General features: G+C 42.5%; 1 protein-coding gene across 1 annotated transcript in view; it reads right to left on the reverse strand.

The window, feature by feature from the left end:
- The window catches only part of CALCRL (calcitonin receptor like receptor), a 47,362-nt gene that overhangs the window by 12,969 nt on the left and 15,572 nt on the right, over nt 1-18,821 (reverse strand). The window contains exons 2-3 of the mRNA XM_072120873.1: nt 13,155-13,245; nt 1,151-1,298 (exon numbers count right to left, since the gene is read on the reverse strand). Of these exons, the coding sequence (XP_071976974.1) occupies nt 1,151-1,298; nt 13,155-13,205 (199 nt within the window). The 5' untranslated portion in view covers nt 13,206-13,245. The remainder of the gene's footprint in view (nt 1-1,150; nt 1,299-13,154; nt 13,246-18,821) is intronic.

Genomic DNA, 18,821 nt, shown 5'->3' on the forward strand with positions numbered 1-18,821 from the left:
TGTCTGCACCAGAAATAACCTGTGTGCCGGAAAATTCTATATTGTGGTGCAGAAAACTAGAGGCGCAAAGTACGACTCACCAGTCTTATACTGCAGCAGATTAATCATCCAGCACCAGACACACTGATAAACCTGGCGCAGCAGAGAACTGTCTAGTTCTATTCTACAGTCTGACACATTAATACATCTCCCACAATGTGTTTCTGGAAAACACCTGCCACTTGTACTCCTGACTATGTAATGTTTGAATAGAGAAATCTGTTCACAAAATGTAACCCTGACCAATCATTTTCACCGATTTACCTCTATTTTCTGCAGCCACAAATTCCTGATTTTCCAGGAATGTCTCCACCAGATTGTAACACTTAGTCTGGATTTTTTGTCAATAAAGCTTTTATGGTACCAAATGGCACATCAGTTTTGAAAACCTAAAACTATACAAAATGTACAGGACCAGCTGTAGTAGATGTACCACAGAATACCATATAGAGTTTGTATGCTTTCCATGCCCATCATCAGTATCTCATCTTGTTTCCATGCTAGAGGTCTCCCAAAAGGGTCCTAGAGCTTACGCTCAACTGTACAGTTTTCCCCAGTACACTTATCCTCTTGCACTAATATGCAATCACATACATATATCATTATTACAATTACACATATAAACGTAATACTCAAATTTCGACTAACCCTAAAAAAAATATTTTTGTTCAACTCACTCAATATGGTGGCCTAATTAACCCAAGATTCATTGGAGGACATGTACGGTATTATTTGCATTTATTAGTCCTGTTTTTCTGGTTTCATTGATTGTTGTGCACTAGTGATTGGCTGGTGTTATTTATTAAAAGGAAGAAAATATGTTAATAGTGTATTGAAATCTAAGCAGAATATATGCCAGGACAAACAGCTGTTAGGATGTGACAAGAAATTGGCTAAAAAAAATTCTAAACCTTTAAGGCTGCATGCACACAAGCGGCCAGGCGGGCATACGTCCAGCACTATGGAGAGGAGAATGGGTGACCCCTTTCCATAGAGAGGCCGTAACACAGGGAAATATAAGACATATGTTGTACATATGTCCCCCAGATGGTCGTGTGCATGGGGCCTTATGTTTTTAGTTAAAAGAAAATTAATTGTAAGGGAAATATACCTTCTTTTGTTTGTGTTGGCTCTTGCATTATTTTCTGATAGCACTCAAACTGTGCTGTCATAATCTTGTTTCTTGTAACACCAACCTCTTGAAAAATTTGCTCCACTGTCTCTGGACGCTCCTCCCCTTGGTCAATCATTGCATATGTCTATAAAAAAAAAATAAAAAAATACATACAGTAAGATATAACATAACCAGTCCAGTTACACATGAATAGTCTACAACTAAAACTATGCCTTGTTATTCTACTAACAGCCACCATACCTCTAACCTGCCCTGAGCTGAAATTTTCATAGTAGATAAGTTTGAAGAAGTTCTTCAATCCAACAATAGATCACAGTTTAGGCGAGCAAACTGACTTCCGACAGCCAAGAACCATATTTCTGGTGCCTATATACTTCCTGCTCATGTGTTCCTGCATGCACAAACTCCCTCACAGCATTTATAAACCCGGGCTCCCTCAGCTTGAGTAATAACATTGTCATATGAAACAATAGAAGTACAGGCAGTCCCCGGGTTACATACAAGATAGGGTCTGTAGGTTTGTTCTTAAGTTGAATTTGTATGTCGGTATATTCTATAGTTATAACCCCAACCAAATTCTTTTTGGTCTCTGTGACAATTGGATTTTAAAATAGTTGTATTGTCATAAGAACCAGGATTAACAATAAATTTTAACTATAGACACATTTAATAAGGGCTATAGCCGTTTATTATAGCCTGGGATTAAAGTGCAGTAAATTACCAACATCCAGAGGTCTGTTTGTAACTAGGGATCATCTGTAAGTTGGGTGTTCTTAAGTAGGGGACCGCCTGTACATTTAATTCACAGAGTAATTTATGCTCAATGTCGAAACCAATTATGTATGATAATTTATGGTAAGATTAGTTTTCTTTAATCAATACATTTATGCTTATTGCTGAAACTAATTATGCATGCTAATTTATTGCATCATAAAGAATAGTTAACCCCCCCTCTTGCTCATTCATAGGTGTCTAGCAGCTTCTTACGATTGGTATTGTTCAAAATCTGTGCAATTTTATCGCACCATGCCTTAAATAACAAACAAAATGCTTTGTACTCCTCCATAATATGCATTGTCAATGTAATTTGCCCTGTTATCCCTATGTGGATAACTGTTCTTGTTATTGTTCACTGTTTGTTGAACTGTCTCTCAATAAAATGATTCAACATAAAGAATAGTTAAATCTCTACATTCCAGATACAATTTTTAACCGTTGTGTTTATTCATTTATGTATTCATTTATCTGTATATGAATTGATCTCTATAGTTATAACAACAAACTAGTATAGCGTTTAAATCATGTCATCTCACCACATGTATTACTTACTTATCTATTTATTTGTTATGGACAGTTTTACCCTCCAATATAGCATTTCTATAATTGTCCTTTTCGTTACCCATTTGGCTCTTTGAGTTACCCACTGTCACTGTTATCCACTTAAGAAAGGGGGCACACCAGACCTTGTTGTGATGATTTTACAAATATACAAAATAAAGAATTCAATTGTCTATGAGAATGTCCGGTGTCTGTCTGATTTCCATTGTTCTACGATCAATAAGGTTTAACCGGTTGAGGCAAAATCAACAAACAAACCATGAGGTGATTCCTAACCTTAAAGGGAACCTACCACCACAAATCTACCTATAAAAGGTAGATCGGGTGGTAGGTGGATCAATGGGACGTGAGGATAGCCCTTTTAAGGGCTAATCCTCACGTCCCCGCACTTCTTTAGTAACTTTTATTTGACTTCTATGGTAATTTTATTATGCGGCTACTGGGGCGTGGAGTAGCCGCATCCGAGGTTACACGAGGCGGCTACTCCACGCCCCGATAGCCACTTTACCCCTCCTACTCACCATCTTCGGCGCGCAGCTGCTCGCCCTCGTCCGACGATCCTGCAGTCTGCGCATGCGCAGAACAGCAGGCCCACACCTGCGCGGTCACTGCTCCAAAGCCGGGGCTGCACAGGCGCGGGCGTGCTGTTCTCTGCGCATGCGCAGACGGCAGGATCGTCGGACGAGGGCGCGCAGCTACGAGCAGCTGTGCGCCGAAGTTGGTGAGTAGGAGGGGTAAAGTGGCTACCGGGGCATGGAGTAGCCGCCTCGTGTAACCTCAGATGCGGCTACTCCACGCCCCAGTAGCCGCATAATAAAATTACCATAAGTCAAATAAAAGTTACTAAAGAAGTGCGGGGACGTGAGGATTAGCCCTTAAAAGGGCTATCCTCACGTCCAATTGATCCACCTACCACCCGATCTACCTTTATAGGTAGATTTGTGGTGGTAGGTTCCCTTTAAAATAAACACTGGGATCAAAATGACATTCCAACAATGTAGCTCTCATAATTTTCAGGTGAAAAATAGAAAAAACACTGGCAAAATAATATGCTGATAAAGATTATAGAAAAAACACAAAAAAAAACTAAGCGCAGATATAGGAGCAGATTTATCAAACTGTCTGAAAGTCAGAATATTTTTAGTTGCCCGTGGCAACCAATCACAGCTCTCCTTTAAAATATTCATGAGCATTGGTAAAATGAAAGCTGAGCTGTAATTGGTTGCCATGGGCAAATCTCCCCCATAGAGTAACATAGCCAGATTCCAAATATATCAGGATCGGAGGTAGTGGATCCTCTGAACCATTGCGGATGATGTCACAAGCCAACACCTGGGAACCGAGTCTAAGTGGCACTCTGTCTTCAGCAGAGCCCGATGTAAAGCAGGATGGTCTTGCTGCGGCGTGGTACCACCAGGTCATTTCACAGGTGTGACTTGTCCGCAGTGGCAGCCATGTTCGAGGTACAGGAACGGCATGCAATCTCGTAGTCGGGGAAAGGCAGAAGGTCAGGATGGACAGAACAGACAGAACAGGAGCGAGGTCAGGAAAGGAATCGAGGTCACAACAGGAAATCAAGATAATCGCACAGGGCATCAGGAAAGCTTTCTCTAATGCTATGAGGCACAAAGATCCGGCAGCGAAGGTCCTTTATCAGGGAAGGCAGCTGGCCAGGCGCCAATTATCAACGCACTGGCCCTTTAAATTTTACATTGCTTTTTACATCGGACATCGCTGGGACCGCTGCTGGTGCCGGAAAAGGTTAGTTTGTCCCCGGAGCCTGCCTGCTAGCTGAGTAAGGCCCGGGATATGGGTAGCAGGGGCACCCGTTGCCCTGACAGTACCCCCTCCCTTCGGCCACCCCCTCTTCTTGGACTGGAGAAACCTGTGTAGAAGAGCACGATCCAGGATGTTGTCCTCGGGTTCCCAAGACCTTTCCTCCGGCCTGAACCCCTTCCAGTCAACAAGAAAGAACCGCTTCCCTCTGACTGACTTCATACACAGGACCTCTTTCACTTCATAGACATCGGTTGAATGCGCCTCAGGAGCTGGAGGTGGTACTTGCTTAGAGAAGCGGTTCAGGATGACTGCCTTCAGAAGGGAGACATAGAAGGAATTGGGGATGCGCATAGTGGGAGGAAGGTGGAGCTTATAAGCCACGGGATTGATGCGCTTCAGCATCTCAAATAGACCCAAATAGCGAGGACAAAGCTTTTAGCTGGGAACCTTCAGCCGGACGTATCTAGAAGATAGCCACACCTTATCTCCTAGAGAAAAGACTGGAGGAGGCCTGCGTCTCTTGTCGACCTGGGTCTTGGTGCGGGCGGAGGCCTTGTTTGGTCCCAGATGGACTTGAGAATTTGATCAAAATCCTTCACGGCAGGACCATCAGAAGGCTCAGACAGAGGAAGAGGTGGGCGTGGGTGTCGTCCAAAGATGACAAAAAATGGAGTGGAGCTGGCAGATTCAGAGTCCAGAGAGTTGTAAGAAAAGTAAGAAAGGAAGGTCCTGTGCAGAAAAGACATCTTTGATTTTACCAGACAGTCCCTTTTTAAAGGTTGCGACCAAAGCAGCTTCGTAACAGGCTAGCTCAGATGACAGATGAGTCCCCTTGACGCTAGTTCAGCAGGGTGGTCTCAACAGAAGACGCCCGTGCTGGTTCCTCAAAGACGGAGCGGAACTCGGGAAAGAAGGTGGCAATATTAGCTGTGACCGGGTCTTTCCTGTCCAAAAGGGGAGTAGCCCATGCCAGGGCCTTCCCGGAGAGGAGGCCGATGATGAAAGCCACTTTAGACAATTCTGAGACAAACTGCGTAGACATGAGGTTAATATGCAGGGAGCACTGCGTGATAAAGCCCCTGCACAACTTGGGATCCCCATCATATTTAGATGGCATAGATAGACGCAGTCTGGGTTCTGCAGAAGATAATGTGACAGTAGTAGCGGAGGGTACCGCAGGAAACGGATGCTGCTGCTGGGATAACAATAGCTGCTTTAGCGCAGTGCAGACTTGTCTGGGTTTCTGACCTTGCACAGCAACTTGCTGGGTCTGTTGAGCCACGATGGTGGCAAGATTCATCAGATTCAAGATTCAGATTCAACAGGTAGCTGAACCTCAGCAGGATCCATGGCCGGATCTTACTGTCAGGATCGGAGGTAGCGGATCCTCTGAACCACTGTGGACGATGACACAAGCCAACACCTGGGACCGGAGTCTAAATGGCGTGGTACCACCAGGTCGTTCCACAAGCGTGACTTGTTCGCGGTGACAGCCAAGGTCGAGGTACAGGAACGGCAGGCAATCTTGTAGTCGGGGAAAAGTAGGAGGTCAGGAGGGCAGCACGTTATCAGAGTCGGGGAAGTAGTAGAAGGCCAGGATGGGCAGCGCAGGAGCGAGGCCTGGAGGCAGCTGGGGACCAGAATACCAGAGTGGCTGGCGACTGCGGCCTAGGGCGTGCTGATGTCACGGTGCTTGGTATGGGGGTCGGAGGGCTGTTCTACAGCCTGGCAGGTCTCCAGTAGGTGGTGTGTGCAAGAAGGAAGGTAGGAAGGAGAGGCTCATGTACTAGTTCACTCCCTGGGGGGGGGCCCTGAGTGTCTGTAAGATGAGTCCCTGGGTAACGGATGAGGAAGCTTGTGGTGGTAGTCAGCCGTATCCAGGGATCAGATGGAGGCAATGTTGTGCAAATCAAACCTAAACAGTCAAACAGCAGATCTGGATTCTTGTCCTGGAGTGGTCCTCAGGAATAAAGCACCAGCCTGGTAGTAGATGCAGGCTGGGATAATTGATGATAAGATGGAGCTGTGTCCAAACTGTGGAAGCTGCAGCTCTGGGTTAGAGTATCCTGACTCAGATCCTGGGATTGGTTTCTGTGGCAGCACTGAAGGTGTGCTATACACTGTTCACTCTGTCCACGTGCTCAAAGACTGGACTGGACCAGCTAAGACTGCACTATCAGCTCTGGACCATGTGCTCCCACTGCACAGGGGTTTTATACTCCCCCAGGTCAGGTGGTAGCACCTCTCCAATCACACTCCAGTTTACAATACAGCCACATAATTGGATAACATCTTACACCCATTTAACTATTGCCAGTCCAGTCCGGCTACAGCTGCAGATTAACTGGGATCTCCCTGCATTATTCATTGGGTGAGTTGCGCAGGCTCAACAGATGGATCCTGACTTTATTTGCAATTACCCCCTTGCCTATATGTTGGCAGGGGTGTTGCACGTAAGCATTTTGTACGCTGTCACAACCACAATGACCACTTTATCTACCTGTTGTTTTATAAGAGTTTAATAATAAAATATGAAATGCCTATTGAGTTTATGATAAGCTTACATCTACAACACAATAATATGCTGTTGATGACCTGTTAATAGTTTTAAAACTCCTACTGCAACTGACACAACCCAGGCTTTTGGAGATTAGATGAACTTCCTAAAAAGGCTTTGTAATTAAAGTAACTAGGAAAGTTCCAAGGCCAGATAGCATTACACATTAATTGGTATAATGCATTGTGTGAAAATTAAATATGTATGTAAATTATCAAATATTCAATCAAACATACTTTGGTGATTCACTTCTGCAAGAAGTGCTAAAAGCAATTCTGATAACAACGATTAATTTATATGCCAATATTATTCTTACCTAGAGATAGGAAGAGGCCTTTGAGCTCACTAGGGGTTCTTGGGGATGATCCTTTAGCCCTACTGCCTGGGTTCCTACATAAGGAATTGGATCTTGGCATTGTAGCTGACCCACAGCCCTTCATACAGTCTTCAAGCCAATAGATCTTATCTGATCATTAACCGTGTATGAGGGACAGTGTCAACTGCCTCACTGCCCACGGACACTATGTTCCACCACTTGTTCTCCTTTCTCACACATTTATTAGTGGTCATCACCAGAAATAATGTGATTTATAGCCCCCTTTATAGTGCCTATTTTTCCCTATTACTTTTCAGTAGCCCCCTTTTTATCTTATCTGTGTGTATAAGAATGAGGCTACAGAAAATGGCACATTATAATACCCCTTGTTTTAGGCCTATTCACTCGAGGTAAAAATATATATACTGTATATACTTGAGTATAAGTAGAGAAACCTAATTTTAACACAAAAACCTGGCAGTCTGGCAGGTCTCCAGCAGGTGGTGTGTGCAAGAAATATGGAGGGAGAGGCTCATGTACTAATTCTCCCTGGTGGGGGGGGGTGACCCCTGAGTCTCTGTAAGATGAGTCCCTGGGTAATGGATGGGGAAGCTTGTGGTGCTAGACAGCCGTATACAGGGATCAGATGGAGGCAACATTATGCAAACCAACTCACGGTTCTTTATTGAACAACAGGTAGCAGGCAACGGACTTAAGCACTCAAACAGCAGATCTGGATTCTTGTCCTGGAGTGGTCGTGCAGAGTGGTCCTCAGGAATAAAGCACCAGCCTGGTAGTAGATGCAGGCTGGGATAAGCTGTGTCCAAACTGTGGAAGCTGCAGCTCAGGTTTAGAGTCTCCTGACTCAGATCCTGGGATTGGTTTCTGTGGCAGAAATGAAGGTGTGCTACACACCGACTCTCTGTTCACTCTGTCCACATGCTCAAAGACTGGATCAGCTAAGACTGCACTATCAGGTCTGGACCATGTGCTCCCACTCCACAGGGGTTTTATACTCCCCCAGGTAAGGTGGTAGCACCTCTCCAATTACACTCCAGTTTACAATACAGTCACATAATTGGATAACATATTACACCCATTTAACTATTGCCTGTCCAGTCCGGCTACAGCTGCAGATTACCTGGGATCTCCCTGCATTATCCCTTGGGTGAGTTGCGTAGGCACATCAGATGGATCCTGATTTTATTCGCAACTACCCCCTTGCCTATACTTTGGCAGCGGAGTTGCACTTACGTAAGCATTTTGTGCGCTGTCACAACCACAATGATCGCTTTATCTACCTGTTGTTTTATAAGTGTTTAATAATAAAATATGGGATGCCTATTGAGTTTATGATAAGCTTACATCTACAACACAATAATATGCTGTTGATGACCTGTTAATGGTTTTAAAACTCCTACTGCAACTGACACAACCCAGGCTTTTGGAGATTAGATGAACTTCTCAATAAGGCTTTTTAATTAAAGTAACTAGGAAATTACTTTAGAGGAGAAATGTAGGGCTGAACTAAAAGTACAGTCCATCCTGGGAAAGTTCCAAGGCCAGATAGCATTACACATTAATTGGTATAATGCATTGTTTGAAGATTAAATTTGTATGTAAATGATCAAATATTCAATCAAACATACTTTGGTGATTCACTTCTGCAAGAAGTGCTAAAAGCAATTCTGATTACAACCATAAATTTATATGCCAATATTATTATTACTTAGAGATAGGAAGAGGCCTTTGAGCTCACTAGGGGTTCTTGGGGATGATCCTTTAGCCCTACTGCCTGGGTTCCCACATAAGGAATTGGATCTTGGCATTGTAGCTGAACCACAGCCCTTCATACAGTCTTCAAGCCAATAGATCTTATCTGATCATTAACCGTGTATGAGGGACAGTGTCAACTGCCTCACTGCCCACGGACACTATGTTCTACCACTTGTTCTCCTTTCTCACCCATTTATTAGAGGTCAGCACCAGAAATAATGTGCTTTTCAGTAGCCCCTTTTTTTCTCTTATCTGTGTGTATGAGAAGGAGACTACAGAAAATGGCACATTAGAATACCCCTTGTTTTAGGCCTTTTCACTTGAGGTAAAAAATATATACTATATATACTCGACTATAAGCCTAGTTTTTCAGCACAAAAAATGTTCTGAAACCCCAAACTCGGCTTGTACTCAAGTAAAAAAAATATATCAAAACTCACCTTTCTGGCTTCCCCCACTGCTGGCTATATATTGAGGCAGGGGGCTAGTTATATACTGGGGCAGGGGGCTGTCTATATACTGGAGGATATGGGCTGGAAGGCTATATACTGGGGGGCAGGTGCTGGCTATATACTATGAGGCAGGGTCCGGCAGGCTATATACTGGGGAGGCTGTGACCAATGCATTTCTCACCCACTTGAGCTTATACTCAAGTCAATAGATTTTCCCAGGTTTTTGTGGTAAAATTAGAGGCCTCAGCTTATACTTGGTCGGCTTATACTCGAGTATATATGGTATACTATATATACTCGAGTATAAGCAGATAAACCTAATTTTAACACAAAAACCTAGGAACTCTTATTGAGTTGAGCATTAGCCTAGGGTGGGAAATGCAGATGCTGCTCTTTGATAAAATGTCCAGCAGCCTCCCTTCATTAATAAAATATCCAACAGCCACCTCCCCTTACCAATAAAATGTCCAAGGCAGCCTCTTCCTCCAGCAGCTCCTCTTCTCTGCTGTCCCGGGCCACGGCCAAAGAACTGTTCAAAAAAAGATTCTTGCTGCTCGCCTTTCCCTGCTCCTTTGAGGCAGGAATCTTCTGCCCACAGCTACCTGACAGACTAGGCAGAGGCACGGTTATGTTCTCTACTCGCGTGCACACAATGATGTCATCAGGTGGCAAAATTGGTGCATCATACAGAGTCCACAGGTAGAGTGCATAGACATGAGTGAGTGTCAGGATTTTTTTTACACAGTTCTTTGCAGTGCTCCACAACCCCATCTCGGGCCACGGCCTGGTGGTTGGGGACCGCTGTAGTATACTACAGGATGCATTATCCACACTGGCATGACTAACACCAGCTAGTCGCTCTTCTACCGTGTAAACCAAGCTAAAAATCCCATTGGTATCTCTTGATTGCAATTTACAATTCCCAATTTTCAATATCTAGTAGAAGCCCTGCTCTATTTTACTTTAGGGAGATTAGAAGGTTTAGGAAAAGTAAAAAAGATGTGTCAACAAACAAGCCAAAGTGAGGTTCATCAAAAATATTTGTATACCCTCCCTTAAAGCATATAGCATGCTAGAGAAATCAGGAGAAAACCTCTCCTGAAAAAAGGACCCTTTATAACCAGGGATCAAAGGGATTGGCTGCAAGCACAATACTGTGACAGTAAGTGGAGGAGCATGGATTGCCTTGAGCTCTGCAGTCGCCCAGAAGAACAAAAGACTAAATAGGGCAAGAGGAAGAGGAGCCAATGACTGAAAAGCTAACAAAACGGTGGGCACTTATCATGAGTGTTACGCTCAATTAGTTCTCTACAATTTACTTAGTTACAGTTTATGTATCCTAGAGTGGACATGTTAAAATTGCACTTATTTGTTCTGCTATTTTTACCGTTTTATGTTTGCTCAGAACATATTGGCGGAGATGTATTAATGTGTCATTCTTTAGACCAAAGCAGAGTAGAACTAGCCATTTTTCTGCTGCGCCAGATTAATCACTGTGTCCGATGTTGGATGATTCAACTAGTGCAGTATAAAACTGGTGAGTCCTACTTTGCATCTCCTTTTACTTGTTCTTGTTTGCTTCACCACAATATTGAATTTTTTGGCACACAAGTTATTGGCACAAACAAGCCCCCTTTTTCAGTCAGAAAGCAGTCTAAAATTAGTCTAAAACCTTCAGTAAATGTGGCGCAAGGCATTTCAGGTACAAATTACTCCAGTTTTCTGGTGTACACAGATAAATATCCTCCATTGTGTGCACAGTGAATTCCTATAACATGGCAAACTGCAATTATGCTCCCTGCAAGGGATTAAGACCAGGTAAACGGAAAACCTCGGCACACAAGCAATTTAATAGTCCACAAGAAAATGATTATCCATAATATCCGCAACATATGATTTTGGTTCAACTGACCTCAACCAGTTTTATTTAGCTGGAATGGAACAAACAAAATGAAAATGAATAAAGTAAAATCCTAAGTCTCTCCAGAGGTGTAAATGAGGTCTCCTACCTCACCGGGTACTGGTTTACTTCCTAAAACCAAAACAAGTAGATAATACTGCAGTACACAATTGAAGTACACAATTGCCTGTTTCTTCCCTAGGTTGGGGCCACTGTTATTTATGTAGCTCTATAGGCTGCCTACTAATGACTCCTAGTTGTCTTCGACAGAGAAACACCCTGTTTTTCCACAGTCATCCATCTTTCCCTGGGTGTGAAATGTCCTGTTTATAGCTTTAGCAGACACCCTACCACATCTCATACTTATTTACAATCTGAATGTGGGAACAACTCCCATGGTTTTGGTCCCAAGTCTTCTTTTGCTTCATGTGTGCAAAATCTAAAGGAGATATAATAAATGGGGGATGAGCACTTATCATCTGCTGGTGCTTCTATACCAACTAAAACTAGTGGGGCACGGCCCACTTCCCTGCCTGGCATGGCCGTCTTCACATCCCTCCATTCACATTTGATGGTGACTTAAGAGGAAAAATAACCATAAATCCGGGTTGGTTACAGAAAACTGGTTTAGACGCTTTGATAAATGATCTCTATGTGTTTTCTGTTTAAACAAACATTCATCCCTAGGCTGCGTTCACGTGCTGTGCATTTATTGCGTTTCAATTTCATAAAAATATGATTAATCTGCAACAAGCTAGTAGCTTGTGTTCTCTAATATGAATGAAATCTGATGAATTGGAGGCATGGTGTCACGGGTGGTCCCGCAACCCATGCCTCGGGTCGCGGGCTCACCCGTGCCGTTTGTCCCCCGCCAGCGCGACGCAAGCGCCACTCGCGCGTCCCGGCTCCTGGAGCGTCTGCTGCTGCTCCGTCCCTCCTGGCTGTGTGCGCGCGTCCCCAACTTCTATGGCGCGCGGCAGCTTCTGTAAATTTTAAGGGCCAGTGCGCCGCTATTTGGTGTTCGCCTTTTCCGTCTAATCTATTTAACCCTGCCCCTTCCTGTTACCCTTGCCGGATCTTCGTGCCTTGCGCCTTAGAGAAAGCTGTGTCTATGCCTTGTGCTGTTTGTGTGAATTCCCGTTGTGACCCTGGTTCAGTTTCTGACTTCACTCCTTTGCCGCCTGCCCTGACCTGTTGCTACGACTCTGACTCCGATCCTGTGCTGCCTGTCCTGACCTCCTGCCTGTCCCCGACTACGAGATTGCCTACCGTTTCCGTACCTCGACCTTAGCTCCCACTGCGGACAAGTCACGCCTGTGGAACGACCTGGTGGTACCACGCCACAGCAAGTCCAACCCGCTTTGCGGCGGGCTCCGGTGAAAACCGGGTACCACTTAGACTCAAGTCCCAGGTAGTGGCTTGTGCTATCGTCCGCAGTGGTCCAGAGGATCCACAACCCCTAGCCTGACACATGGTGGCTTAATGGCTAGCATTACAGCCTTGCAGCACTGGGGACCTTGGTGCAAGTCTCAGGGTCAACATCTGCAAAGAGTTAATATGTTCTCTCTGTGTTTGTGTGGGTTTCCTCCGGGTCCTCCAGTTTCCTCCCACACTCCAAAACATACTGGTAGGCTGATTAGATTGGGAGCTACATTAGGGACAGGGGCAGATTTGGCAAACTCTGTGCAGCACTGCATTATCTGTGTGCGCTATATAAATAAAGAATTATTATTATTATTATTAATGAAATAATGACAAGGTAGTGTAATGAGTGAGTCATATACAAATCATTAGGGAAAAATACTGAGAATCCAATGTGTTTTAATGACACCTTCATAATTACAATACAAAATCATACTTACACCTGTTACGATAGCAAGTAACATATGAACTACAAGTAGATATTTTCCCATTGCTGAGGTCTATCATAGAAGTCGATCCTTCTTGAATTATCTGCAACATCAAAAAAAAACTTTAGTTAAAAACTGCATTAACTAACGGAAACATTGATCTAATAAAAGATAACTAAATTAGTTTTTATAAAATTATTTAACTAAAAATGTTCATATTCACTCATATAAACTATGGCACGGCACCTGCCACAGCCACAAGCCTAGCTCTGACTGGCCGACAGTGAACAGGTGCATCCCCCAGTGGGTGGTGCATGGAAGAGGACATTGGGGCAGATTTATCATTAGGCAGGTATCTTTTCAGAGTGTTTTTAAAATCTCTATTACACATCACAATTGTTATAGTGCCATTGGTTTTAATAAATTACCGTATTTTTCGGACTATAAGGCGCACAAAAAATCCATTGATTTTCTCAGAAATCAAAGGTGCGCCTTAAAGTCCAGTGCGCCTTATATATGACTGCTGTATGGGCACATGGCAGGGCATGGAATGTAAGCAGCGCTATTAAGAGCAGATTAGTATTGTCACAATGTACAGGCAATAACCTTTTTATTTTTTTGGTAATTCAAACATATGAGGGCTTATTTGCAGGGTGAGATACAATTATGATTATTTATGAGATACACATAATTCATTTTAGGGGTCTCTAGCTCATTCATGAGATTTTGTTAACTATTTCAAGGGTCATACAAACAAAATTATCAATTTTTATTTGGGATTTTTAGCACTTTTTTTCCCGCTTGCCATAACATAAAAATAATTTTTAATCAAAGATCTCGGGGGTGTTGCATTGCCAGATCTCAAAGGCTATCATATGGCTGCCCACCTAGCCAGAACCTTGGGTAGGTGCTGTAACTTCAGCCTGAAACCTTGGGTACGCCTGTAGCAATCCTTTACTACAACTCCACTGCAGGTACTACCATGGCTAATAGCCGAAAGGACTACAACTCTAAAAACACTTCCCACAATCGGCCTGACTATTCTCCACTGCCAACTAGAGACAGTCAGGGAAAAGATATTGCCCAAGCACTCACCACTGACACCAATATTGGGACACCCCGAATGTTTTCCTCCAGGATGTGAGGACATTGTATTTAAAGAATGGAAACGAGCAGGCAAATTAGGACATTTTAGTAGGGACTCGGGATAGCTGACAACTCAACAGCTCATGGAACTTACGAACCCATCCCCACTAGGAGCATGGAAAGCTCAAAAATTGTGTCATTATTTGACCTCTCTTCCTCCCTGCTCTTAATTCTCTAGAAATCTAAACTCATTTGAAAGTCTTTGCTCCAACACATGGACCATATGACAAACGCTCTCCTCCGCATACTCGTGCCTCCTATCCATTCCTCCCCAAGCGAGCATATAAACGATCTCTGCTACAAATTCTAATAATGGCTGCCTGGTCCTGCATCCCAATACTTTGGAAGCAGACCACTCTGCCAACAAGCCATGTGGATCAATAAGGTTAACGACATTATGCGCATGGAAGACCTCACTTCCTCTCTTCATGGCACATATGCCAAATTCAACAAAACCTGGCAATGGTGGACCCATCTAATGAATACAGACAATCCATTTGAGATATTGGAGAGGTCTCTCCTCCAGCCTTTCCTGGCTGACCTTTACCCCCTTGACCTGGACGCCCACCCTTCTTATTTTTCCCCCTTCCATCATGTCCTGCACCCCTTTCTTCAACCCACTACCCCTTCCCCATTCTCTCACACTTTCTTTCTTCTGTCTTTATAGATAGCATTGCCCTAGGAAATCTGTAGAGTCACAGGACTCCCCATTGGCTTTGTTTATTAATATTACAAATATTAATATTGGCTGGAGTGCGGTGAAGACTGGAAGGCGAACATGTGTGAGTAATATATAAAGTGACTATATGTAATGTGCACTACCATTCATGATGCATGTATGACCTATTGTTAAACTGTTTTCTACCTTTTTCATGCACATTGCTAATGTAATAAGGATTGGTTCCTGTTTTCTTCTTGTATTCCGGCTACCAATAAAAACAAAATTATATAAAAAAAAAAATTTTTTATCTGTATTCTCTGGTTCACTACAATTGTGGGGTTACCTCATTTATATAGTTTTTCTTATCTTTGCTCAATTTTACTAAGCAAAACCTATATTGGAGAAAATCGCATTATTTTTACTATTGACAACTTTTCAGGGGCAGAACTTCTGTATTTTTATGTTGATAAGTCTGGTTGAGGGCTTATTTTTTGCGAAAAGAGTTTTTCTTTTTAGTCGTATTATATTTAGGTACGTAACTTTTTTTTAACATTTTTTAGAACATGTTTTGTGAGGGTATTTGATTAAAAATGGTATATTACGGGAAGTTTTTTGTGTTTTTTTTTTACGTCGTTCACCAAGCGAGTTCAATATTGTTATAGGTTTATTGTACAGACTGATACGGAGACGGTGATACCAAATATGTACTTTTCTGTGTGTTTTTGTGTTCTGTATACTTTATTTGGATTTTCTTTGTAATTGGGCTGATTAAGGGACTTTTATTTTATTCAATTATTATAAAATGATTTTTACTTATTTTAAAAAAACATTTTCCAGACTTTGGCTTTAACAAGCCTTCATCCGATCGCTTGTTCAAGCCCTTACACTGCAATACAATTGTATTGCAGTGTACAATGTAACTGCGAATGCTCAGTTATTTACAGCCCAGTCCTGCCAGGAGGATGGTTCGGATCCCCCCTTAAGCATGACGGGGGGGGGGGCAATCCATGGGGGCACAAAGTGGCATGTAAGGGGTTAAACACTGCCACCCGATGTCCCGCAATCTTCTTCTGAAGCGCCGACATAGAAAGGCAGCACATCAGAAGAAGTACCTTTAATGACTGCCATAAAAAAGCCGATAGGGTGGTCTTTATGGGGTTAAAGGTTGTGTCAACGTTGTGTCACTGCCAACCTCCGTACATAAACAGAAACAGGTAGTAACAGTTGGTAGCACAGCTGACTAAGATCGCTGAGAGAAGTGAGTATAAGCTGCCCCCCCAGCCAAGGGTGCCTGAATGTCCAGTTCATATTTTGCTGTTCTACTCTTCTTTAAATTACAATATCTTTAGAATAGCTTTAGATGTAACATTTTACTTAGTTTTTTCATGATAGTATGAATTACAATGTGAATTAAATGATTCTTCTTTATAGATTAAGCAAATTTATTTTAAAAAACGTAAAAAAGTAATAAAATAGAATAAACCTTTTACCAAAATAAGTACACTATATGTACAGCGGCAATCCATTGCCCTTCCCCAGGTTTAGTAACAGAAGAGTGTGCAAGTACTTCTGCTAACTCTCACTTATATCTCCCTGCAGCTTCTTCTTCTGCATTGCACCTTCAGCTGACAGACTAGAGGGGGGCACACACTTTAAATGGTTATATCTTCTTAACAGTAGCACCTAGAAACACAGTTGTGTCATAATAAAGAGGAGAATCTCCTCTCCACGGTTGAGAAGATACAGGCGCCTGGAATGGGCCACTGTCATGCTATATGCATCGGGTATGTGCAACTAGGACATATATTAAAGCATTGGGGACAGGAACTGATTTGGAAAGCTCTGTGCAGTGCTGCAGAATCAGTATGGGCTATATAAATAAAGGAATTATTATATTATTAGGCATGACAGTCTTGAAGGGGTTATGGACTGATTAATCTAATCATATCAGAGTGCTGAATCATAAAGGGAAACATTCTCTAGGTTTTTCAATATGTTAGCCAAGTTCTCATCTGCATTCCTCAGGTTCTCTTACATAAGATAGGCCATTAACAGATGATCAGTATGTGGCAACTGCCATGCAGAGAGGTCAACTGTTTTACACTATAGATGGGGCTCTAATGGGACCAAACACAACACTCATTGGAAGAAGTGGGTGCCATGGTCCTTGGAAACATTAGCTACAGCAAGGTACTAGAATCATACAGGAACTGAAGTCGGACCGGGGAAGGTATGAGTTTTCGTTTTTTTCTGCAGCCCAGGCCGTCTGGTGGTTTTCCATATTCATGGAAAAGCCCTTTCACTGGAAATGACTCTCTCCTTCTTGGCGTGTCTATTTTCTGATATTTTTTCTTGCTCTTTTGAAATCTATATCATGTTAGTTTTTAGAGCAAATTTTAAGATTTCATCATATTATCATAGAAATTCTGGCATGTAGATTTTTTTTTCTCCCAAGCATGGTTTCTTTATGAGAAATTCCAATTTCTGTTAAAATATGTGATGTGTGAATGTTTACCAAACCTTAATATGGATGCCTCCAGTTTGTGCCAATCGCTGCACTGGCTGCCTGTCTCCTTTCGTACTCACTTTAAATTAATAACCCTTATCCACAAAGCTCTGAATAATACTGCACCTCCCCATCTTTCTTTTCTCATCTCAGTCTGTCGCCCTTCCTGTGCTCTTTGATCTGCCAGTGATATTAGATTAATCTCTATCTTAATTAGAACCTCTCCAGGACTTCTACAGAGTTGCACCAATTCTCTGGAATGCCCTTCCCCGGACTCTCAGACTAATACCCACCCTCTAAAGTTTCAAACATGCTCTTAAAACCCATCTCTTTAGGCACGCTATCACACTCGCTAACTGCATGAAATGTCAACTCTCCCTTTACTAATCCATCTTATGTCCTATCTCCCGTCTGTTATATGGCAGACACCAGATATATACCAAGCTCCAGGCTTCTGTGCAGTCACTTTCACCTTGGACCTAGTAAATAAGATGGCGGCTGATGGCTGGGTTGAGCAGCAGAATTTTTATTTATTGAATTATTTATTAAATTATTTTATATTGTATCCTTAAAAGGAATGGTTGGACCATTATACAATCTCTTTTACCTCTTGTGTCAACCCCTTCATCCTCATAGACTGTAAGCTCTTGCGAGCAGGGCCCTCACTCCTATTGTTCCATAAGAATGTTTTTACTCTGTAATGTAATATTATATTTGTACATGTCCCCTATGATTTGTAAAGCTCTATATAAATAGAGATTATTATATTATTATTATGAAAAAGATGGTTGAGTGCAAAGACCAATACCTCTGTATCAAGGGGTAAAAAGAGGAATATAAAAGTATGAAATGAGTCTTGTAACACCAAGAAGCTAAAGAGGCATACTCCAATAAAAAAAATAACAATGTATTCAAATAAAATACAGGCAGTCCCCGGGTTACATACAAGATAGGGTCCATAGGTTTGTTCTTAAGTTGAATTTGGATGTAAGTCGAAACTGTATATTTTATAATTGTAGATCCAGACAAAAAAACTTTTTTGCCCCAGTGACAATTGGAGTTTCAAAATTTTTTGCTGTAATGGGACCAAGAATCACAATAAAGCTTCATTACAGACTCCTTATAGCTGATCATTGTAGTCTGGGGCTAAAGTAAAGCATCCAGAGACTTCACCAGAGGTCACAGTGGGCAGAGGGGTCCTTCTTTAACTATGGGTTGTCTGTGAGGCGGGTGTCCTTAAGTAGGGGACCGCCTGTAGATACAGTAGTCACAAGCATTAAAAATCTTTTGCGGGGCCCATGCAATAGGAAAATATATGACTGTTCCTATAAAAAAGAAATAAAATACACTGTATATGCTGTCTAAG

Source organism: Engystomops pustulosus, chromosome 8 (genome assembly GCF_040894005.1).
Source record: "Engystomops pustulosus chromosome 8, aEngPut4.maternal, whole genome shotgun sequence".
Lineage (NCBI taxonomy): Eukaryota > Metazoa > Chordata > Amphibia > Anura > Leptodactylidae > Engystomops > Engystomops pustulosus.